Source organism: Micropterus dolomieu, linkage group LG14 (assembly GCF_021292245.1).
Source record: "Micropterus dolomieu isolate WLL.071019.BEF.003 ecotype Adirondacks linkage group LG14, ASM2129224v1, whole genome shotgun sequence".
NCBI classification, from domain to species: Eukaryota; Metazoa; Chordata; class Actinopteri; order Centrarchiformes; family Centrarchidae; genus Micropterus; species Micropterus dolomieu.
In genome coordinates, this window is record NC_060163.1 from 18,697,009 (window position 1) to 18,722,388 (window position 25,380).

Genomic DNA, 25,380 nt, shown 5'->3' on the forward strand with positions numbered 1-25,380 from the left:
CTGTTTTCTGCTCTCACTCTTATCTCTCTCAGTCTCAGCCCTCGCCACGATTTTTCCACGGCTTCGAAATTTTCTCTGCCATGCTTAATCTATCCCATCCTCTCACCATGGCTTGGGGGTGGTGAATTGTGTAACGCTCAAACACTCTTGTGTGTGTATGTATGCACGTATGTGACCACTGGTATGTATGTGTGTGTGACTGTATTTGCGTGTGTCTGTCTGTATGTTCCTTCCTGGTGTGCCTCTTGTGTGTTTGGTGCGCGTTTGTGTGTACGTGCATGTGTGTCCACGTAGGTCGGCAGCTGACCATCTTCAACAGCCAGACGACCGTGCGTGTAGGTGGAGGTGAGCGAGGTACAGGTATGTTCCAAGGCCAGTTGTCTGGCCTCTACTACAACGGCCTCCGCATCCTCAACATGGCCGCTGAGGGGCACCCGCACATCAGAGTGGAAGGCAGCGCGCGACTGGTCGGCGACATGCCATCCTCCTCTATCACCCCGCAGTCTAGCGCTGCAGCTGGAGGCAACCGTTCTGACTCCGCCCCATCAATAAGTGACATCACAACCACCACGGCCACCAACAGGAAACAGGGTGCCACACAGCAGGTCAGAGCAAAATCACATCTTTAATGTTAGTTTTTATGTGGCCACTTGTGCATGGAAAACTCACAAAATCCCTGCTGTGTAGTGGTCATGCAAAAATGCTTTAACTTCTGACTTTCCTTTACTTCCTACATCCTTAGATATTTTGTACATATATGTCTTGTCGCCCCACTGCCACCATTCTTTGGTGTGACAGTGCGTAATTAAAAAAGTGTTAATTTGCTTTGATAAGTTTCTTTTCGAACTCAGTAAGAGGATTAGCAAGCACACTAATCAAAAACTAGAGGATGGCAAAATATGTCAAGAGGAGTGGGATTGTTTTAAACTCCACTGAAAGCTTATTTAAGCTGCACATTTTGTACACAAAGGCAATTCAAAGTGTTTTACACAAGGCATTAACATAGAAAGCAGAATGCATTAAAGCCATTAACCAGAATTATGGAAAATAATTTTATAAGAAATCAAAAAGATAAGATATATAGTTCAGGGTTTAAGCACAATGTAGATAATGATGAATGCTCGACATTCGGTCAAAGGCAGAGGAGAATATAAAATATTTTAGAAAGTCTTTTTTCCAGGCATTTTAGCCTTTATTAGATAGTACGCAGTGGAAAGCTAACGGAGGATGAAGAGGTAGCAAAGATGACATGCATCAAAGGTCCCCACCCAGAATCCAACCATGGATGTTGAGATCAAAATCAAAATCAGAAACAGCTTTAATTGCCAAGTAGGTTTACACATACAAGGAATTTGCTTTGGCATTTTTTTTTTTGCATACCAGTAAACATGGTAAGTAGAAAAAATGGTCAGTGTTTTAAACCTCTGGGCCACCAGGATGATCAAAGATCAAAGGTTTAAACTTAAAAGACCAAGTCTTACGTCATCTGTAAGTTTGCTCCGGCTCTTTGGAGCAGAGTAACTAAATAATGCTTTAATCACTGATTTAATCTCAATCTATGAAACATCAAGTATCTAAAAAGTCTACATATTGTTGTCATAAGATGCTAGAGTGTCTCATCTGACACCAAACCAAACTATGCTCCTGTAAAATTAATGTAACCTATATTTCTTGTTTTTCTCCTTTCTGAGTGACTAACAGTATTTTGTTATGCTCTGTAACATCATCTATATCAAAGCTTAGAGGAAAATAAAATATCTTTTTTTTAAAAAGCGCCACAAATATATAATCAAGAAGAAGACATGCATAATTTTTCTGCTACAGCACTTTCACATGAATGGATTAGATTGCAAATACTCAACTAAGTGGTCCTTACCCACTATATTGTAGGAGAAATGTTTGTGTTAATGGAAGCTGTAATAGCTTTTCCATTATATGCGTCTAGTAAACTGATTCAAATGGTACTACAATAGTTTACAAAACAAGTGTTATTGAGGTATATTTATAGTGGATGCAACCGCAGTGTCAATGCTAATGTCAGAGGATGCATTCAGCAGGTACACAGACTCTTTTGCTCTATTGTTCAGATCATTACTGAGATGTTCTCAGGCTCTTTGTGGGCGTCTGTGTGTGCTGCAGTTCTTTTTCTGTTATAAAACTGCGCCTGCCGCACTGAAAAAGATTTTTTCTCTTCCCCCCAATGATACAAGTTGCCATGGAGATAGTGAGCCCCACTACCCGCTGCTTGCCTTCTCTCTCCCATCCAGACTCCCATAGAGAATAGCTCCTCTGTGTATAAACCGCCAGCTGTTTCAGACATAAATAATAGAACGCTGAGAGCTGTGAGCTAAGCCTCAGGCATCAATAATGAATATGAGAGCTGGATGGATTGCGCCGCAGAGTGACAGCCTTGTCACAGGGGCTTGTTTTCACACTTCACCTCTCTATTGCGCCCTGTTTATGTGTATGTGCATCAAACTAAATATTCCTGCTCTTATGATATGCTGATGTCAGTGCCAAGTATGGGATTCAGAGTTGTGCACTGGAGTCAATATCACTGTATGAGATCTAGGTCAGGCCCACTATAGTCACCATGCTGCAGTGTGTGTGTGTGTGTGTGTGTGTGTGTGTGTCTGTGTGTCTGTGTGTGTTTGTGTCTGTGTTTGTCTTGTTTAAGAAGAATCTACAGCCTCGCCATTGAGGCTGCCTAGTGTTGCCTGGCAACCAACCTGCCCTCAACCAGTGCACACATACAGTGTGGAAACGAATACAGAATACACACACGCAAACACTCAGGTGGATTGAGAACAATAGGCCTGAATTGCAGCACATTGCATCAGAGGAGGGGCCGTGAGAGATGTCTTCCAAAAGTGCTTTGGATTCAAGCAATTTATCGATTTCACGCACACGCCCAAGTTTGGGTGCGCTGTTGAAGTGGATCTGCCTAAGTCGCCCCACGGGTTTACTCCTACCGTCGGTGCTCTGTGTAGTAAGAATATGTTATATGCTTCCTCCTGACGTCCAGAGTTTATTGATTTTTTTTTTATTTGTTTTATTTTTTTATTTTTTTTGGCATGTTGAAAAGTGGAAGGGATTAATAATGCATGACAGCTGAGCACCAGCGAGGAGAGGAGAGGGAGAGAGAGAGATTGTGTAAGTGTGTGAGTGTTTATGCTAGAGGCTGCTCTGAGTCACAGAGCTTGAGTTTGGTTGTGATGTTTTGTGTCTGTCTGTGGACGTGTGTGTGTGTGTGTGTGTGTGTGTGTGTAAGTGTGTGTGTAAGTGTGTGTTTTCCGTTCATGTGTATGTGTGTACCTGTGTTTGATGGGAAGAATGATAGATGAAACCTGAGGCTCAGTGCAGCGCCCGATTGGCTATCAGGCATCAGCTGACCCAGACACTTCCACAAGCCCTCTGATCATCTAGCTCTCATTCGTTCCCATCCTCCCTCCCTGTCTGTTTTTTTCCCTTGCTATCTTATTCGCTCTCAGATCTTTCACATCTTTTTCTCCCTCTTGCCGTTCTTCCGCTCGCTATCCATCTTCTGGAGATATTTTCTCCCTCCTCCCTCGCTCACTTTTGTCTTTTCCTTTCTTCTCACTCTCCTTTGCTCTCTCTCCCTCCATATCTTTCCATATTTACCCGTCACTCCCCCCTCCTCTCCTATCTCCCTCCCTCCCTCCCTCTCTCTCTGTGGTTGAGCTCCAGTGATAGGCTGTTAATGCAGGCGGTGTATGAGTCTATCTCACCATCTGCAGTAGTGGAGCTAGCTTCTCTCCTCTCTCGTCAGGATCTATTCACCATCCTGCCAACTTCAGCTTGATTTGGTGTACGCTTGTGTGTCTGTGTAGATGTGGCTAAATAGAAATAGACCAATGGAGCACATCTGGCTTTTATAGAGCTTGTGTACGTACAAGTGTGTTTGATATCCAGTTGTGAAAGTAGCAAACGAGCTGTTGAATCTTCTGCAAGAGTGTGTGAGGACAGAGTGCAGCTACTATGTGTGAACTAGGCAGTCAGGGAGGCATGGACGGCCGTTGGCACTGTTCGGCTGCTCAGGTAGAGATCTTTCAGCATGCAGATATCCATCTTTTCATGCTGTCTCACTTCCTTTTTCTTCCCTTCTGTATCTCTTTTTACCCCCTGTTATTGTTGTGCATCTGTGTCCATCATTATGTCAGCATGCTCTCTTGATAGACCTTGGGACAAAGATTGGGACAAAGAGGGAGTGACAGAAGGAGGGTGAGGTGGAGGATGGTTGGAGGGGCGGAGGTTGCTTCTATAAACTTCTGTGGTTTATTATTGTCATTTAAGTTGTCTTTGGCATGTCTCTAGTTTTCCTCGTGTTCATTGTCTCTCTTGTGATAAGTGGATCGATAGTCCAATTGTCACCTTCCCAGTTGAATGGGGTGGTCAGCTGATGGGGAGATGTCACAGATCGGAGGAGGGGCCTTGGTTAATTTAAATGTCTGCTTTTGTTTTAGCTAAAATCAGGATTCAAAACAGGTTCCCGTGGAGGGTACATAGGTGTCTTCGGATCAACGATCGAGCATGGTGGCTTGACATTGATCGGTGACAGTCAGGGGTGATGTGTTTCCTACTGGCTGATTGGTTCTTGTGCTATTTGGATCCTGGCAAAGGCACAGAGGTTTATTGACTGGCTGGATTCCACAGGCTAAGCTCACCCTAGCAGCATTTGACAGCCCAGTGGGCAGAACTGATTGGAAAGGCAGTGGAGTAAAGAGACAGAGTCAAGCATCAATAACCTAATGTATGTTTCAGGCCAAACTGAACCACAGTAGACTTGTCAGGACCAAGACAACACCATACGAGGCCAGTGCAGGCTTTTTCAAATGAATAAACTAAGTGGTTCCTTCTTAAACCTTATGTAATCTATGTTCTTACAAAGAGAGGGAGGCGAGGAAATAGAGAATCCAAGGACAGAGACAACGCTAAATGAATTTCTGTTTGAAATACTGCCTGTAGGATTCAGCTAAGACATCATCAACCACTTAGTACTTTGATTTGGTTCAGATTCTGTTCTGATCTGGTTGTAATCTGCCTCTAGAGCTCTTCTCTTTTATAGCTATGCCGCTCTCTCCTCTCTCCTTTATTCTGTGGGTTACTAACATCTACTGCAATGCATCACGATCCAATTTTAATTTAGTGCTGGCACTGAGCGCCCAGTGTGGTTAAAACACACACATTGATATCTCTCATGCCGAAGCGTCAAGGCGGGCGATGTTTAACAGTAGTTCATGAATATGCGGAGCACATTAACACAGTGTTAAGTAAAGACCGCAGCACTTTGAAGTCCGCCTCCTCCTATCAGTCTTCTTTTCTCTCTCTTTCACCCCAATCACCTTCTCCAAAAATTCATTTTATCCATCCATCTTTCACTCACCCCTCCCCCCCCCCACCCTCCTCCTCACACTCTGGCTAGGATGGCAAATCAATGCACAGGACCCCTCTGAGGGTGCACACTCCTTTTTTTTTATTTTTACACCCCATCATTTTTAATAGCCTGAACTTAGAGTTGCCATGGCAACAGGAGGAGCAAGGATGGAGAGGAAAAAGGGCTCTTTTTCCATAGAGAGGGATCGAGGCACAGAGAAAGAGCAGTCTTGTTGAGATATTAGTTGGTTGATATATGTTAGAGGTTGAATGTAAGTGGATTATTGACAAGGTGCTTATGGAGCGGTGTTAAATAAAGGAGATTTAAACGAACCATCAAGTGCTTAGCTAGAATATTTAATGAAAACTGAGGGACAAAATGTGGTTTTAATCCTCTCCTTCTTCAACACATATGAGTACTAGCCAATATCAGATGGAGAGAGCAGAACAGAGGGAATCAGGGAGGTGTGGAAGATAGAAAGGCCAGAGAAGAAAAAAGAAGGAGAGGGTCAAGAGACTAGGAGATGATAACTGGTTGTCCCCTTGTGGACTGAAACAGGATTCAGTGTTTCTCTCCTCCCTCCTTCTTTCTTCTTCTCTCCTCGGTACTGTAGTTTTGGCCGCCTGCCATTGCCGGGGGCCGTATCAGGCAAAAGTGTTTGTGGCAAACTAGAAAATGGGTGGGCGATGGATTGGCGCTGTGTGTTCACACACTTACAAAATAAAGAGAAGGGGTGTGGAGCACAGGCTGTTGGTGATTTTGTGGATGATGAGTTTGAGTCTAGATATCTGAGCTAATGTTCCTTTTTTCTTGATCCTCTCTCCATAGTCGGCAGACGACCTGCTGGTGGCTTCTGCTGAGTGTCCCAGCGATGATGAAGACATTGACCCCTGTGACCCCAGTTCAGGTGAGACCATCCCCGCCCCTTCCAAAAACACACATCACACTGCCTTTTTTACTTTTTTTTCCCTGTGGCCTCACAAACTCACTGTCGCTCGGGTTTTCTTTTTTTTTTTGCTACTGTTTTGTCCTTCTCGAAAATGAATTTTTCATTTCCACTTAGGTTTCTGCCTCCCGGCATTACCTAACACTCTCCATCCACTCCCCAATCTATGTCTCCATCCCTTACTTTGCTTTCACCCCCTCCACTCCCGTTTATTTAGTCAACCTTTCTTTTTATATCCCTTTTTTTCCCCCTGTTTTGCCCCTTTCCTTCTTTTCCCTCCCTCATCTCCACCCATCTCAGAGAATTCACATGCAAATTTACCAGCAATCTTTCATTATACACACAGTGTAATGTAATCTGTTTACACATTATGTGATAACATGGAAACAGCTTTGGCTCTAAGCTGCAGCCTTCCCTTGCCAGCATGTATAATTGTGCAAAATGGATGTCAAATAATTCATCATGATGATGCATTTTTTCTTCTTGATTCAGTTTTCTACCCATCACCTTCACATGTAATACAAATTAATAATGTATACACTAAACTGTAAAGTAACATTACATGCCTCCCCTTTCCTCTTATAGCCCGTCCTCCCTTACCCGAGGTGAAGGTGTTCCCAGGTCCATCTGAGGTGGTGCGCGAGAGCAGCAGCACCACGGGCATGGTGGTGGGCATCGTGGCAGCCGCAGCCCTCTGCATCCTCATCCTCCTTTACGCCATGTACAAGTACCGCAACCGCGACGAGGGCTCCTACCACGTGGACGAGAGCCGCAACTACATCAGCAACTCAGCCACACAGCCCAACGGCAGCACCAAGGACAAGCCGCTGGGCATTGCCAAGATCTCCAAGAACAAGAAGAACAAAGACAAGGAGTACTACGTCTGAGGTGGAAGACATCCGACACACAGACATATACGCATACACCTTTATATATAACGTATATGTACATAAATAGATATATTCTCAAAAAAAATACATGCACACTGACATAGACATGCTGATGTTAATGTTTACTCTCCAATAATCACACCTGCACACATGCTGGCAAGCACAAACATATACACGTTCATGCACACACATACACTTAAGCACAAACATACACACACCCACACATACAGACTGGCCCAAGGACATGGACCCTTATTGTACAGTATTTACCAATGAGCAGAGCCTCTGAGAGAGGCTTGTTTTATGAACATAAACACCATTCCAAATGATTAAAAAAAAACACCAGTTCAACTCCCAGTTAAGAATCATTTCGGGGCCAGCCAGATGACAGACCACTCGCTCCCCTGCCACAGTGGGACCTCTCCTGTTGGACTCAGAGAGGTCAAGGAAGACTTTAAGTAAAGCACATGGCAGACTGAGTGCGTTGAGCAAGAGGGCAAAGCACCGGAACAAAGATAATGTAAAAGCACCAAGAAAAGCACTAAGTGTCTCTTCCAAGCTTCTTGGCCTTCCTCCCTGTTAGCAGACGGGACTCGATAAAGCACTGAGGATGCCGAAGAAACAAGCACACCGAGCCAAGTCAACCCCACACAACAGGGCAGGAAATCAGGGTGTAGCCATAGAGACGGTGAATTACGAGTGAATAGGCAGAGGCAGGGCTGGTGCCGTTTATATAATGGGTGGGCTGTGGTTGTTAAGCTGCAGAGCAGATGTTTTACGGCACCCTGTAAATCACAAAGGTGGAATCAGCGGAAAAGGAGATATTTTCCTGGACAGGATACTTGAGACTTCAGATGCTACCTACAGACACCAGTCGTGCTCGACTGCGGTGTCATACACACATGCATACAGCACAAATGCACACACACACTAAAATAAAAACAATGTACACATGCAGACATACACATACTTGCAATGCTAAAGACCTACCATATCTTCATAAGCCTGAAGACTGAACAAGAAGACAATGGTGAAAATGACAAAGACCATCACGATAATTGTTATGGCAATGATAATGATGAACATGAAGGACATTTGGGCAGTATAGACTCTTTGGGGAAGGGAGGGGGGTGTCTTATTGCACGTGAATTATCTTACTCCGTGTGATTTATACCACGTTGAAACTCCAGAGGTTACACCGTGACGCACCACCATCATAAACTTACCACCTTGGCTTGAAGTATTCATGAATACGCACTTCAAATGGTTTTCAGTCTGTGGGATTCAATAATGATTTAATCTCTGAATCGACTCTCAGTTCAAATCCTCACTGACAAAGTGTGACCATCTCGAGTGTGCTGCATGCCTGAGTCTCTGAGCTGTGCTGTGAAGTGGTGGCGTGTCCCACAAAGTCCAGAGGTGGTAGGTTTGTTTGTGGGGGGAGGAGGAGGAAGACGGGAGGGAGGGGTTGGTTCGGTTTTCAATGTCACTCCAGTGCAACACCTGGATGTGTGCGCCCACCACAGGTCACTTCCTGTTTTCTAGCCTGATGTCTTATAGGCCACGCCCACCATACCTGCTCTAACCAACCACCTTTTATAGCAAAAACCAGCTGAGGAAAAGAATCAAAAAAGTAAATGTTACCATGTGTTGCTAATAGATAGAAATGTCCAGTTCATGATGCCATTGGCAACATGACAACTTGAGTTGCTTTGATTTCATTGGCTTTCCCTTTTCTCTCTTTCTCTTTGCGCCCTTTTGTCTCCATGCTAGGTTGACTGATTTATCAATGCCCACGGCAAGACCAATACTGGACAGACAGATGGGTTTCTGATGGGCTACAGTAAAATTATCTGTTTATGGGCTTGCAGTGTCTCAGCCCTCTACAGATCAAGAATTGTAGCTCCATGATATATCAATACAAACCATGCCATGACATGAACAAGCCCCTCTAGTTCTTCCAAGCAATTAACCTACCAGTCAGATGCATGCAAAATGACCAGGGCAAGAAAGGACATAAAAAGGACTGTGTGAGATTTCAAAGTATAATGTCAAAATTAACTTAACATATTCCCTTATTCTCTCCATCCTTAACTGGCCTTTTAGACTGCCTTTTCCTTCCTTCTCTTGTTTCCCCCATGTTTAGTATGTTTCCCTGTTTGCCTTCCCAGTTCCTCTGTGTCTATTGCTTTCTTTTCCCTTTATGTTGTGTTGCCATCTGAAACAAAGGAGGTGTCTCAACCAATGGGATTCTTCATCTAGGTGTTCATTAACCATGTTTATTTTCTATATGTACAATTTTTCTACAGTATTTACTTTTATTTTTATTGTTACGGTTCTTTGATGAACATAAAGTGGAAATTTATTATGAAAAATAGTTTTGAAGATTAACGAGTAAATAAAATATTACCCAAGTGAGCCTGGAGTGCGTTTGTGTGTTGGTTTTTGCTCCATCTGCCTGTAGAGAACAATACAATAAAGGATAGGATGTTGTGTCTTTATCATTGCCAACAACCAGGAGAGCAGATTAATGTCTAATTAAGACAAATAGCAACCCACATCTTAAAGGAATACTTCAACATTGGGGGAAATACACTTAGGCCTATTCGTTTTACAGCGATGATGAGATAATATTTACTGCGAAGATGGATAATATTGTCATGTATGTATGTTAGCTGGTTAACTTAGCTTAACACAGTCTCATTTGTACTTCTGTACAAAACAGAAGTTTAAAAATGGCGAACACAATATAACGTGTTAATAGTGAGCTTTAGAGGTGCTTGTAGGTGAATTTTTAGGTAAACCAATCAGTTAATCAATATAAAAATATTCAGCAACAAGTTTGATAAATGATTACTTTAAGCATAAATGTTTTCTGTTTTTCTTTGTTTTCTATGACAGTAAACTAAAAAGAGAGCCTGTCTTTCTGAAAAAAAACATTAAATGTTCATATCCATAAAATTCACTGAAGCTCTAAAGTTAACAAATATATGTTTGCACAAATAAATCATATTTAGTTGGGGGGGAAAAGTATAAAGACTAATTGAATTTAAGCAAACAAATCTTATCTGTTGCATATTTGCTGACAAGCAAAAAACTAAAGTTTGTAGCACAAATATAATACCATATATGTGTGCTCTCTTGGACTCCATTATAATTTAAAATAATTGGTAGATTATTCCATCCATCCATCCATCCATCCATCGTCAACCGCTTATCCTGCGTACAGGGTCGCGGGGGGCTGGAGCCAATCCCAGCTGACATTGGGCAAAAGACAAGGTACACCCTGGACAGGTCGCCAGCCCATCGCAGGGCCGGTAGATTAATCAATAATCAAAATAATCGTTAGTTGCAGCATTACTTTGGACACAGCCAAGCTGGCTGTTTCCCCCTGTTTCCAGTCTTTATCCTAAGCTAAGTTAACCAACTGCTGGCTGTATATTTAACATATATACATGAGAGTTGTATTGATGTGCTCATCTAATTCATCACCAGAAAGCAACAAGTGTATTTCCCAAAATGTCAAAATATTCCTTTGAGTACCTGCTTTTAACAAACTATCAGCATGTGAGAGATTCCCCCATATCCTGGCTTGTCCCTTTCACCTTTCATCTTGCTTCATCAAAGTAAGTAAAGCAGCACCTTTTTTTCCAAGTCTTGTTGTGTCTAACTGGGATAGCAGACACACATAAATACCCCCTCGCACACACCAAACAGGGCTTTGAAGTATGACTCAGTGCAGTGAACAGTATAAGTCTCTGCAGACTTGCTGTTTGCCGGATGAAAGCTCCGTGAGCCTGCAGTTGAGTTTGCGTCCTCGGGTGAGAAGATCTACAAGGACCAGCTATTTCAATAAACACCTCCCAAGCCTCGCTGTCTTCTTCTCTCACTGTTTCTCTTTCTTTTTGTCTTCTGCTGAACAGTGTGTGCTCAATGGCTTGTGTTAGGCTGTAGCCATCTGCCGCTGTGCTGTCCTTGACCACAGCCAGCTAGCACAGAGATAAAGACACAGCCCTGCTATATTTATAGGGTAAATAAGAAACAACTCCAGTGCTCACCAGTGGCCAATCAGTTAACTCGTGTTAGCATACACCTCCAACATTCAAATTTACATTTACAGATAAAACATACCCTCACCAGCAGCACAATAATGTTCATTACACACCAGAAAACAAAACTTGGAATGATGAAACCTGGAGAGTGAAATTTACTATTCTTAGATCCTTACACTACTACCACTAATAAAATTTTTTTAAAGTTTGACTTGAGGCTGCTACCATAAGGAAAATAGGTCATATAGTTCCCAAAATCAGAACAGTCTGTCATCAACAGTGGCAGTTTTAGGACATCTCATACAATGTCAGACTTTGCTGATCCTTCATTTGGGCTGAGGCTGCACAAATGTTGATATGTTAGGACACTTTCTATTATATAATAAAATAAAAATATCCCCTGTGAAAAGTCTACAGAAAATTCATTTTGTGCATTTGTTGGCTTGTTGAGCAAGGAGAGTGTCTAGACGTGTTCTGCAGAGTTGAAGACTGACTTTCATCCACACCTCCCTGCACAGGTGCAGGAAAATTACAGATTAATGGACAAATTCATATCATGTATCTGCACAAAAACACACAGATGCAATGGACCTTCCTCTTCCTCAGTCCTTAATTTCTTTGTGCACCTGCATTTGTCAGAATCTAGCTGCCTGTCTTTCTGTCTCTCCTTTCTTTCCTTGAGTATAATCAAAATACATGTGTGTAAGAGAGAGAGAGAGAGCGTGTATGTGTGTGTGTGTGTGCGTGTGTGTGTGTGTGTGTATATGTGCGTGTGTGCGCAGGCATGTGCATGTGAATGCAGAGAGAGCGTCCTTGCAAGCTGGCTGTCCTGCTGACATGTGGGGAGTAGAGTAGAAAGGAATATTATGTCCATTGCTATCAAACTGTGCTCATCTTTCAACACAAATGAGACAAGAGCCTAAACAGATTCCACCTGTTCCCCATAATTAAATTTTTGTTTGTTTGTTGATATGACTTTAAAGCTAAAAAGAAGACAATCCAACAGAAATAAGTAACTCCCTGCTGTCTGTATTATGTTCTCAACTATTAAACTGTAAACAATACAGACTATTTTGCCATTAAAACTATCAACAAACAATAAACTATGAAAAAATATAGTTTTCAATGTAAAAGGAAGCTTTAAGACTATGGCGCCCCAAAACTGACAAAATGTTGGCTACTAAAAGGTTATCAAGATAAGTCAAAAATATAACTGAATACATCAATTCAATTCAATTTTATTTATAAAGCCCCACTTCATAACATAACTTATATCATTGCACTTTTCATAGCGCAGGTCTATAGAGTATTCTGTAATATTACTATCAGAGACCCAACAATTCCCACCATGAGGAAGTACTTGCAAGGAAAAACTCCCTTCTAGCATGTAGAAACAGACATCAATGGAAATGAATAACAGCATTTATGTTGACAGCAATATTAATGATAACAATAATGGGAACGTGAGGTATTTTCCACTATTAATGACAAGATGTTCCTTTGATCCCCGACCAATTGGTTAAAAAAAAATCTTTTACCACCAATTATATTAGTTAATAAAATAAATTAGTAATCTTAATTTATTTTGGGCTACTCTATATTTTTCTTTCACTGACTCATTTCATTTTTCAACTCCTTCATTTTCCAGTTGTTTTTTTTTGTCTTGGTACATATTTAATAGATTTTAATCTATTATTTTGGCCATGGCACACCATGTAGTTAGCTAGCTTAACTGAAAACAATGATATCTCCAAAGCCATTAACACACTGAACACCAGTCTTTTCAGCTAGGTGCCTTGCTGAAGCTAACTTTTCTCATAAAATTACTCAAGTCAGTGTGTAGGTAATGTTAATCCGGTACTGCATACTGCTGTAGCATATAAAATCTTATAATAGTAACTAAAGCATTTTAGCCGGAAAGCTAATGCTAGCTATCTAAAACCACTTGGTAGCTCACAGCACTGTTGTATTACTCGTGACCGGTCTTGGTCTTGAGATCGGTCTTAAGACCACTTTTTGATGGACTTGGTCTTGTCTCGGACTCAACCGTATTTGTACTCGTTCTTGTTTCGGCCTCAGACATTGAGGACTCATGATTTTTTTTCGAGACCAGTCAAGACCATAACTTTGGGAATATCAATAAATTGCTTTTGCATTGTCTAATTTTTTTGACATCCTAACTTTGATTGGATGTAAAACTTATTGCTTCAAATGCAACCAAGAACCCTAATTAAAAATGACTCCCTGAGATGGTAAGCATTGAAAAGGAGTGTTGAATAAAGATGGTTAAGTTGATTTCAGCTCTTAGTGTTTGTATTTGCGTGTTTTAATGGGAATGTGGATCTTTCAGATCAATTTGAGAAGTACCTATGATCTCGTTCCACATTTTATTGTGTGTCATGTAATGTGGGGAACTGGTCTTGGTCTTGTCTCGGTCTCAATAAACTCTGGTCTTGGTCTTGACTTGGTCTCGGTTTGGGAGGTCTTGACCACAACACTAGCTCACAGCAAAGACAGCAGAGGAAATAAGTCTTAGATTTTAATGTGTCAGATTTTGTAAATGTGTGTGATTTAATTTCTCTTCAAATAAACTAAACAAACACAAAAACAGCATTAGCTAACAGTTAGACAAGTTCTGTGGCTCCACAACAAAACCAGAGTTTAAATTTAATTTTTTTCAAGTATTATCCAAACTGCTCTTGCCCAGCAGCAAAGTTAAGTGATTTCATTTCTGTATACCTTTAGATCTGCTATTCAAGAATCAATTTTTAGGTGTTAGGTTAAATTAGGGGAGTCTTCTTGTGAAGGACTGACAGGGAGAAATGTCATTAGCTTTGCAACCAGTACTAATGTGCCTGCTTGCTAGTGTGGTTTGATTTGAAGGAGAGATTTAAGGGTCAAAGTGTGATGAATAAAAAGCAGAAGCATATAATTTTCACCACAACATCAATATCTATGCTCTGCTGTGGTGTATATTACACACACACATACACAACCCAGCAGAGACCTCCTACATCCTCAATACTCCCATAAAGCTTTTCACACACCCCCATCATTCACCACTGCATGGCAGAAAGCACTAAAAGCACCTCACACTTCTTCTCTCTTTGACCTGGTGGTGAACCCAGAGGGGACTGACGGATTAACGGGCAAAACCATTCATATCAAATGTGGAGTGTGTGCTCTGGTGGACAGCCTGCGTACATTTAAACATCACATGGGAGGCAGAAAGACAGGAAGACAGAGACAAAAAAGTGAGAAGAAGCAAAAGAAGAAGAAAAACAAGAAGATTTGAAGATTTGGTAGAAAGAGGAAATCTAAAGTACAGCTTTCTGGACTGTGGACAGACTGCAATGATGATGGTGATCATTCTAATAATGTTAATGATTGTGATGATAAAGACGACAGCAGCCTCGGCGCCTGGCTCTGGGATGGATGTTAAACCTGGAGTTGAGATCAGCTTGGCCAAACGAACCCTGCACTTCTGCTATAAACTGGGATTCGGAGTCACAGATATTCCCTCCAACATCACCAGCAACACCCAGTGCCTGTGGGTACAAACACACACACACACACACACACACACACACACACAAGTGAATGCACACAAATATCTGCAACAATGTTAGGAGGTAAATGTAAAGTTGAGGCAGCCATTTCAGGTGTTTACATTGTACACAGCTGTTTTACATCTCAAAAATATTGTTTGGAAAATTCCCAGCGGCCGAACTATCAGAACTTTACTTGAGTAGTCCCATTTCATGCCACTTTCTACTTCTACTCCATTACATTTATCTGACAGCTTTAGTTCGATTTTCACACACAAAACATACGAAGTGCTTATAAAAAATGTTGATGTTTTGTTATAAATTAAACTACCCAACAGTTTATACAAGTACACCTGAAACTATTAGTTGATTAATCAACAAGTCCATTAATAGAAAAAGAATTGGAAACTATATTGGGTCCAACACAAAATAATTCAAATAAGCTCCATACTTATTTTACATTAATGCATGAGAAATAATAATCTAATGATATAATAATAATAGTATAACATTCACAGGGGCCATTTTTCTTCATTGAGCACTTTTCCTTTTAATACTTTAGTGTATTCCTAATAATGCTTACATACTTTACTTAAGTAAACCTCAATTGAAATATATTTTGGCCAGCCACCTGATGTGAATGTGATGTTGGCTGTCTCCTGGTCTCTTTCTCTCTTTCCTTTCTTTAGATTTTTTGTGAAGTGACAATGTATATTTGTGTTTTTCTTGTATTAATTGTGGGACATTAAAGGGGTACTGCAGCAATTTAACAGTGTAATTTCTAAAGCGCCTGACACAATGCGATTTGAGCTGCTGTTGCCGCTGTGTTCACTGCATTGTGTGGTGTCAAGCGCTTACAGAGAGTTGTGGGACTTGCAAGAGACAGATTTTAAAATTAAGGGACTCAATTGAAGCAGAAAAGGCCACAACAACCTGACTTTTGTTCTCTAGTATGGTTAAAGCTCCAAAAACACTACATTTCCCATAATGCAACTCAATTGCATCTTTGGTTGGTCACTCCATGCCTGATAAATGTCCATGTCTTGCAAACTCTACACCACCAGTTTAGATGATATCATTCAGTTGTTTTTTCAGACTTTAAGAGCTGGCTGTAGAGCCACAGAATACATTACACAGCTGTTTATATAATGAATAGTACTTTATGGTGAGTAAACTAACAATGCGTAAAATTGGTGTAGGGTCTCTCTACTCAACTAAAACCAGTGACATAGGTCAGTAATACAGAGAATACAACCAAAAATAGTATTTCCTATTCACCAGCCAATACCAATACAGATTCGGGGGGCATACCATGTTTCAAAATCCCATCTCGTGAGTATGCATAATTATTTAGACTTTCCCCTCTAATCCTTGCTCATCTCCTCTTGGCTGAATTTTGCACTGAACTTGCCAACAGTGTTTTTATTAAACATTCATTTACTGAGCGAATGTATGCAAGACAAGATTTAGATTAGAAGACTGTTACTACTCTCATGTCCATACATTTTGTTTCCCCAAAATGATGAGCAAAGGCGTTGATTGAAGGGACTTCAAGTGTTTTTTGACACAGAGCTGGATGAGGCATGAGAAGGTGATTGCCACATGGAGTAAACATGAACCTGTTGTTTTGGCTGTTGGAATGGTCTGAAGGAATCTCAAGGCCAGGGGGAGGGGGGACTGGACAGCAGCGGTGGGGGCCAGCATTAAGATTAGGATCGCCTGAAGCTTTTGCACAAACATGCACGTGAATAGAGTGCAGATGTACATACTCTTACTCACAAAGGCATTCAAACAAATGCAGCCAACACACACACACACACACACACAGAGGAGGACGTGGGCGACTTTGTGGCAGAAGTAGCGACTATTCCCAAGAGATGTACTATGAACTCCCAGGCTGCGATGTGTGTGTTCTCATCTGTTCTGTTCTGCTCGAAGGTCAAGGCTCAAGAACAGTGGGGATGTTTACAAGTATGCAATGGATGGTCATGATGCTAAATAAGCTTAGAAACTTGTTTCTGTACACAAAACAGTTCTGCTTCTTGCATGAAAGAAAATCCCAGGTTGAGGGAGTAGCTAACTGGTCATGGCCTCGCTGACCTCGCTGTCCCGGACGCACACAAAGAAATTGTCCACTGAAGATTTTGAAAGATTTCTCGTGAGTGTTTACTTTCCTGTGATCTGTGTATCGCCGAGAGCTGATGTGAGTGTCTCATTCTGTATCAACAGGGAAGTTAAGCAGACACAGATCAGAGTGATTCCCCGAGGTGCCCTCAACCGCCTGCAGAACCTCAGGAAACTGTAAGTGTGTATGTCTGTATGTCGTTCATGTTTATACTTTGATATGGAACATAATGAACTGAGGAGGTCAAAACACTCAAGATGTGGGTCATCCAAACAGACGGGAAGTGTGGAGGAGGGTGAAGTGTCAATTCGTCAATTACTCCTTCAAAATAAAAAAAGGAATTTAGTGATAATATGGTGTGAAGGTCAGTTTGTTTTATCATAATACAACAGTGTGAATGCTACAGCGTATTAGGGCCATTGTAGGTAGATTTTCAAATTTACAAGAAAAAACTTGGAAAATACAATTTTTTAGATGTGCTTGTGTTATTAAAAGGCTCTGTATTCTTCTGTACTATTAAAAGCAGGGCATGCAGATTTTACTAACAACAGCTGTCACACATAGACTACTTTCACTAATCAATATGATGAGATATGTCCTTCTGTTCAAAACAGCAAAAGCATACAAATTGGGGAGGAACTGCAGAAGAGAAATTTTTTCTCCTAAAAGTACGAATCAATCTCAGTTTAAGTTTTTTCTTGGAATATTACCCCACTCCACCACAACCATAATAGATTTGTTTTTACCTACAATGGCCCTAATACACAGTCATAGAATGGAGCTTCAATAAAGTTGCATCCCCTTCCTCTGTTCTGCCCTACCTTCAACTTTAGAACCATATCGGAGAACGACATGCTGGAGAGTATCAGCGCGTTTGCCTTTGCCAGCCTCCCTCGGCTCACTGATATGTGAGTATGCGGTTTTATATAAGCCACTGCTCGTGACGTATTTTACCAGATGTGCTTGTGTGTTTAGTCTTTGTTATGGAACAAGAAGAGCTGCAAACTCTGAGAAAACTGATCACCCAAACAGTTGAGGAGTAAGTTTGGTGGGGTGGTGGAGAAATAATACGTCAAAGATTAAGTGTGAATGAACACCTAACAGCTGAATCTTTCAAATATATGTCATATTCTTCATTCATACATTTGTGTTTCCCTTAGCGTCATCTCTGAGAATGTTGCATTAGAGAGGATAGGAGCTTTTGCTTTCTCTGATCTCCCTGAACTCTTTGAAATGTAAGTATAACTGGCAGGATAATGGCAGTGGTGAAACCCTGTAATTGTGAGACCAGTCATTTATATTAATTTTATATGGTTCTTTCAGAACCATAACAAAGTCAAAACACCTGAGATACATCCATCCAGATGCATTCAAGAACATCGTGAAACTACAGTATCTGTGAGTACTCAGTGTGAGTGCAGCGGGGGGGGGAATGCTTTCTTCTTCAGTTTGTGTTTTTCAAACTGATTGTTGAGTCCAAAATGGGTCATGGGTGACAGGCCTACTTCTGACGGGTCCCCACACGTCCAGACATAATTTTTTAATTAGTTTGGATCCCCTGGAAGAGAAATCAAGTGTCATACTTCATCTCATGAAAAACAGTTTTTCCACAAAACAAGTTATACATCATTTCAGACATGTTAAATCTATATTTGTTGCAAAACAGTATATACTAAAATGGATTATTTATATCTTGAAACTGTCTCAAATGACCAAGACAGTGCATAACCAACTATAACTGTTATGTTTGTCCCAATTTGTGAGAACTGGAGCATATAAACTGAACAGTTTATTGGAATAAAATACAATTATTAAACTATTTAACTTTTAAACCAGGGCAACTTCACACAACAACATTGCATTTTGAATTAGATTTCAAATATTCCTGATTTTACTAGGATTAAATGTTTCTTGTATTAGTTTGTTCGGGGGAAAAAAGGTTAAATGTTATTGCTCTGCACCTTGGTATTAGCTGCCATTCAACTTTTTGATCTTCAAATCTGGTGCCGTCATGAGGTTGAAGTTTGTATTTTTAAGTGAAATGTTTCCAAAACAATTGGATGGGTTTCCGTAACATTCATGGTGGTCAGAGAATTGATCTATATGAATTTGTTGAGCCACCATCAGGTCAAAATTTAAGTTTGGCCAATACTTTGGCTTATAACCAAACACCTGCAAAATTGGCATTCCCATTAGCCTCAGCTGTTCTTTGTTTTGCTCTTATGTTAGCATGCTAACAAGCTAAACTACTATGCTGAAAGTAGAAGATATGAAGATAGTAAACACCAGCATACAGTATATGTTAGCAAATTCAAAAAAATGCACTACAGAAGTATTACCTTTTGGGTGTGTACGTGAATGGGTAAATATGTAAATAACTGTATAGATTTCTTATTTATTTCACTTTTTTTTTATAGCATTTTATCATCTACATTTAAATATTTGTATACTGTATATATTCAATGTGTGTGTAGCATGAAAGGGCTAGAACTTATATTTCACCACGCAACCCTGTGTTGTAAAATGACAAATAAATGATGTTGATTAGTACAACCTCACAGAACTGATTGTGTGGCTGTAGACTCCATGTTGGCACCTGAGCTTCTCTCTGAATTGTCTTGGAATCTCTTCACTTGTTAATTTTTATCTTGGTTTAACACAATGGATGCTACATTGTCTGATTTTATCACTATGACTCACTGCACAGAGTGTCTGTTGTTCAGAGGTCGCAGTGTGATTGTAGTAACATTTTGTGCTTTATCTGCACATCACAGGACCATCTCCAACACCGGACTGAGAATTTTTCCTAACTTCAGTAAGATCCAATCCACAGCCCACAGCTTTCTGTTGTAAGTCTCAACACAATATACAAATGAACTACAAATGCATGCTGAGACACACACCCACACACTATTATTCCCACATGCACTTGAATACATAGGCTACTGTATGCACACAGAATTAAATATGCCCAGAGGAAATCAAAACACTTCACACAGTTTAAACCTACGCACGAGCAGTTCTTACAGAACAGAATATCAGGAATGCAAACCACCTGTCCCCTATAAAATCTCCCACCTGACATCTATCAGCTTAAAAAATAAGTGGATTTCAAGGAGATTGTGGCATGTATTATCTAATATTTTGCACCTTAAAATTGCACATATCAACTGTGTTTCTACTTGAATATGTACTATTTACTTCTCGGCATTTGTTGTTAATTGTGTGTGTTTGACCAATGTGCTGTTTAGAGATCTGCAAGAGAACAGCGACATAGAGAGAGTCCCCGCCAATGCGTTCAGAGGCCTCTGCACTCAAACTATCACAGAGATGTAAGAGATTCATCACTTTTTTAGAAACACATGCACACCACCCTCACACAGCTCTGAGTGGGCTTTACATGCGCAATGATGAATGTTCCCTGAAATGCTCTCTGCCCTCTTTTTTTTAGTTCTATCTTCTCCTACTTGCCTTCTTTTTCTGCATCATTTCTAACACACTTAGCGCTACATATAGCCTCTTTATTTTTTTCTATTGTCCCTCTTTTAAGCTGTGGATCCCGAGTTCTAATGAAAATCACATACATATACCTACTACTGTATATGTAGTATATGTATGTATATACTGCATCATAGTCAATAAATCGGTGACTGTGTATTTTAATTTTGTACATAATTGGGTTTTTGCTGTTGTTTTTCTTTTGTAAAAAATACAAAATTAAAAGTAAGTTAGTAAAAAAATAAAACGAACTATAGCTACTACTACTACTACCACCGATAATACTCAGAAGCTATTGACCACATTTAAAGTTGACTGATCAACATTTGTGGAATTTGCACCAGTACAAATATTGCCCTGAATTTTTCTGACAGATGCAGTTACTGTTTACTTTTCAAATTAATATTCTACAAACAATCCATGTCATCAACAATAGTTAAAGTATCTCCCTCTGACTAGATGCAACAATAAAATGCAGCTTACAGTAAATGGTGATTCAGTAATAATTATCCAATATTACAATATATAGTGACAACTAACAGGCGCAGTTACTCTGCATAATCAGTATTTTTGCTTTTAATACTTTATGGTGATAATACTTTTTCAACCTAAGTAACATTTTGACTTGAACTTGTAACAGACTACTTGTAAATTGTAAGTGTTTACAGAAAAAGTGAGACATTTTGGACATATGCTTGGGGGTTTTATGAGGAGGTGGATCCCACTCTGATTAAACATAAAGCTACAACCAGTGGCCAGTTAGCTTATCACAAAGACAGGAAACAAGGGGTAAACAGCTAGCTAACAGTAAAAAAATAATGCAAAAAAAATGCACCTACCAGCATGTCTAAAGCTCACTAGCACATTATATATCCTTAGTTTAATCTTTAGAGAACCCAAAGAGTAAAAACTAAGTATCATCTCTTTATGGTGGGGGGTTATGTGCATGAATATTTCTTGGCCTGGACCAGTAACTTCCTGAAGTCCCTGCTGGTTGCCTGGCAATTGCACAGAGGCGAGAAACAGTCTGACACACAGCCCCCTGTAAAACGGCGAGTTGACGTTTTCACACTTCGGTTTTTGTACATATTTAACAAACAAAATGTAACGTGTTAATTAGTGAGCTTTAAAGGTTCTGGTGTGCAAATTTTGTTACCTTTTTGGAGTGAGCCATTTCCTCCTGTTTCCAGTCTTTATGTTAAGCTAAGCTAACCAACTGCTGCCTCTAGCTTCATATTATGGACAGATAGGAGAGTTGTATCAATTTTCTCAAAATAAAGTGTATTTCCTAAAATGTTGAACTATTTCTATCTGTAACATTTCTAATGCAGGACTTACTTATCATAGAATGCTTTGAAATTGTGATATTAGTACTTTTACTTTAGTGAAAATCTGAATAGTCTATGTCTTCCACCACTACCGAATCTATTCAACAAATGCAGTTTGCCTAGCCTCCGAGGTCCAGACTGTTAAAAAGCAGAAATGGAAGAAAGAGAAGAGGAGAAGGAGAAGGAGAAGTCTTATACAATTATAAAAACTATTTATTTTGTGTTTTTTATATATTCATACAGCTTTAGTCACTGAGAACAAAAGAACTGCACACACTAAAATTAGTTTAGATATGTTTACTGTTGGAACTGTTCTGTGTTGGAGCCACATGACTGTAATTTGGCTTCCCTTTGTAATGACAGACGGCTCACCAGAAATGGCATCAAGGAGGTGGAAAGTGACGCTTTCAACGGCACAAGGATGCACAGATTGTGAGTCACAAGCAGAGACACACAATTACGAACAGAAGTAAATAAATAAATAAAAATTAGATAGTCATCTCACATATTTAATTCCTTTCTCTTTACTCCCTCTCTCTTAGGTTCCTAAGAGGCAACCAACAGCTTACTCACATCAATCCCAAAGCCTTTGTGGGTTCCAGTGAGTTGGTGGTGCTGTAAGCATTACATCCAACAGTAACTCATGCCTACATGATTCACCCTCCTCATCATCACTTATTAAACTCGTACGAGAAAACAAAAAGCAATGTGGCATGTGTGGGGAGGCTCAAAAAAACTTAGAAACATACCAGATTTAACGTGAAAATAAACCGAGAGCAGGTGAAATTTAATTTTAACCGGAGAGAGAGAGACCTGTTTATTTCCCCAAACAAAGAGACACCTATTCTATTGAAGTAGCAATCAAAAAAAACAAACTATTATTTAACTATTTTCTTTTGGGCTGCCATGTAATGCCTAGCAATCACTTGGCAATCAAACAGGGACTCTTCACATGATTTTTCTGTTCAGCATCTTTGAGTTTCAGGGGGATTTTTAGCATCACTTCTCTCAGTCTCAGAAAAACTGTTCATTGGTCAAATACTTTAAATTATAGCAAACAGAGAAGATATCTGTTGAAAATGGCATGGATTGTGAACATGAAATGACTGTACCTCCGGTGTTAAACATCAGCTTATTTGTGTTTGTTCCTGCAGTGACATTTCCAACACAGCCCTCAGCTCCCTTCCGGACTACATCCTCGGTGGACTCCAGAGGCTGATCGCAGAGTCCGCCTTCCACCTGAAAGAACTTCCTCCTCTGCAGCTCTTCACCAAACTCCACCAGGCCAACCTGACATACCCGTCACACTGCTGCGCCTTCAAAAACATACACAGGAACAGGTACACATGCATTATCATCACAAGGTGTCTGAAAGTCTTATTATTAAAGGAATAGGTCAAAGTTTAGGGAAATTCGCATATTCGCTTTGTTATCGAGAGTTAGTAAGGATTTAACCATATAACAGCAATATATATTATAACAATAAAAAATATTATAGTATTGACCACAAAGCCTTAATCTCATAGAACTCATTTAAAAATGTGTCAAAAAAGATGCATTCCATCTGCATTCCAAAGCCATGAAAGATTAAAAGAAAATGTATGTTGTCTGTGTGTGTGTTTGTGTGTGTGTTGCTGTTAGATCGAGGTGGAGCTCCCTGTGCTCCCACCCTAAGGCTCAGGATAACCTTCACTTCTACAGGGACCACTGCTCCAACTCCACCTCCATCACCTGCAGCCCAACCCAAGATGACTTTAACCCCTGTGAGGACATCATGTCCGCCGTCCCCCTACGAGTCCTTATCTGGATCATCTCTATCCTTGCGCTGCTGGGGAACGCAGCGGTACTCCTGGTCTTGTTAGGTAAGAAATAGGACAGAGGCAGAAGTCATGTTTGGTTGTACCTCAGATTTTTTTGCGGGTGAAAATTTCATGTACCATTCTGTTAAAGAAAATATGTGCTTTTTCTTTTCTTTTATGTAACATGTTCATTTATATGTAAAAGTCCTGCACTCTAGCTTTGAGGTTCTGCATTCACAGGTGAAAACTAACATGTACAACTAAACACAATTAGTGCTATACAAATTTGAGGTATTTGTACTGCTACACTAGTATTTCTCTTTAATAAGACTCATCCTCCACTATATTTGAGAAGCAAATGTACTCATTACAGAGTTATCAGTTATCTGGTGACAGTACTTTCTTTACTAAATCATCCAGTTCTCTCATCATTTGTTTCCTTCTTTCTTTCCTTATTTTTTACTTTCTGCTTTCCTTCCTTGTGTTCTTTCTTCCATCCTACCTTATTTCTTAATAATTAATAAATTGTTGCTTTTGTGTTTACTTATTTTATTTCCCAAACCTGGAATTATTAGGTTTTTTTGCAAAACCCAAGGACATTTCACTGTTTTGCATAGACTGTGTTCTTGTCAGAGTCTCACTTTTTTTTTTGTCAGGCAGCCGCTCCAAACTGACTGTTCCACGTTTCCTCATGTGCCACTTGGCCTTTTCTGACCTATGCATGGGCATCTACCTGGTAGTCATAGCAACTGTAGACATGCTCACTCGTGGCCGGTACTACAACCACGCCATAGACTGGCAGACGGGCCTAGGCTGCAGTGCTGCAGGCTTCTTCACGGTGTGTGTGCATGCGTGGAGTCATTTGCATGTGATAGCCCTACATTAACACCCATAAATGTTCATGTTTAACTAGAAACATGTGTGTCACCTGCAGGTGTTTGCCAGTGAGCTCTCAGTGTTCACATTAACAGCAATCACCCTGGAGCGCTGGCACACCATCACACATGCTCTGCGGCTTGACCGTAAACTTCGCCTAAGACACGCATGTATTATCATGACAGCAGGCTGGATCTTCTCCTCCCTTGCCGCTTTGCTGCCCACTGTCGGGGTCAGCAGCTATGGCAAGGTGGGTGCTTCACATAGTCTGCTCAGTCTCCATTCGACTCCTCTGTGCTTTCCAGTTTACAATAGCCATGTACTGTATGTTCTGTAAGAATTTGCTCAGGCCTGTGTAGTTGGGGATGCAAAATGGTGCATGAACTCATACTCCATAAGCCAACTTCAAAATATACAGAAAATATGCAAAACAGCTTATGTTATGTAATGTTTTGTATGTCTCAGATAATAATAATAATAATAATAATAATCTTTATTTGTAAAGCACTTTTCAAAAACAAGTTACAAAGTGCTTTAACAAGTGTAAAGACAATAATACAAAAACAATACAAGATAAAAGCATGAAAACATTGAAAAGACTAAAATACATGTTTAAGATAAATATAAAATTAGTAAAATACAATAAAATAAAAGGGATAAAATAAAGTCAAATAAGATCGGGAAAGGCTCTCCTATAAAAGTATGTTTTAAGAAGGGACTTAAAAGAGTTCACTGACTCGGCCGACCTGATTTCCTCGTGCAGGCTGTTCCAGAGCCTCGGGGCCCTGACAGCAAACGCTCTGTCCCCTTTAGTTTTCAGTCGATACTCTGGAACAGACAACAGACCTCTGCCCGAGGATCTCAAGGTACGTGCTGGTGCGTATGGGACTAAAAGGTCAGAAATATAACAAGGCGAGAGGCCA

General features: G+C 40.4%; 2 protein-coding genes across 13 annotated transcripts in view; both read left to right on the plus strand.

Moving 5' to 3' along the window:
• nrxn1a (neurexin 1a) overlaps positions 1-9,649 on the plus strand; it is a 56,237-nt gene extending 46,588 nt beyond the window's left edge. For all 11 annotated transcript variants that reach the window (XM_046068413.1, XM_046068415.1, XM_046068421.1 and 8 more), the window contains 3 exons: positions 295-605; positions 6,224-6,302; positions 6,927-9,649. In XM_046068413.1, the coding sequence (XP_045924369.1) occupies positions 295-605; positions 6,224-6,302; positions 6,927-7,228 (692 nt within the window). In that variant the 3' untranslated portion in view covers positions 7,229-9,649. The remainder of the gene's footprint in view (positions 1-294; positions 606-6,223; positions 6,303-6,926) is intronic.
• Positions 9,650-14,350: 4,701 nt separating this feature from the next.
• Positions 14,351-25,380, plus strand: part of fshr (follicle stimulating hormone receptor) — a 14,016-nt gene continuing 2,986 nt past the window's right edge. Inside the window, exons 1-13 of one of the 2 annotated variants that reach the window (XM_046069508.1) lie at positions 14,351-14,833; positions 17,061-17,132; positions 17,790-17,864; positions 18,117-18,191; positions 18,280-18,354; positions 19,731-19,805; positions 20,208-20,288; positions 22,146-22,214; positions 22,325-22,399; positions 22,937-23,122; positions 23,424-23,644; positions 24,238-24,419; positions 24,516-24,707. In XM_046069508.1, coding sequence (XP_045925464.1) covers positions 14,637-14,833; positions 17,061-17,132; positions 17,790-17,864; positions 18,117-18,191; positions 18,280-18,354; positions 19,731-19,805; positions 20,208-20,288; positions 22,146-22,214; positions 22,325-22,399; positions 22,937-23,122; positions 23,424-23,644; positions 24,238-24,419; positions 24,516-24,707 — 1,575 coding nt within the window. In that variant the 5' untranslated portion in view covers positions 14,351-14,636. Of the gene's footprint in view, positions 14,834-17,060; positions 17,133-17,789; positions 17,865-17,888; positions 17,996-18,116; positions 18,192-18,279; positions 18,355-19,730; positions 19,806-20,207; positions 20,289-22,145; positions 22,215-22,324; positions 22,400-22,936; positions 23,123-23,423; positions 23,645-24,237; positions 24,420-24,515; positions 24,708-25,380 lie in introns of those variants that run through there. The other variant, XM_046069509.1, reaches the window with a different exon arrangement.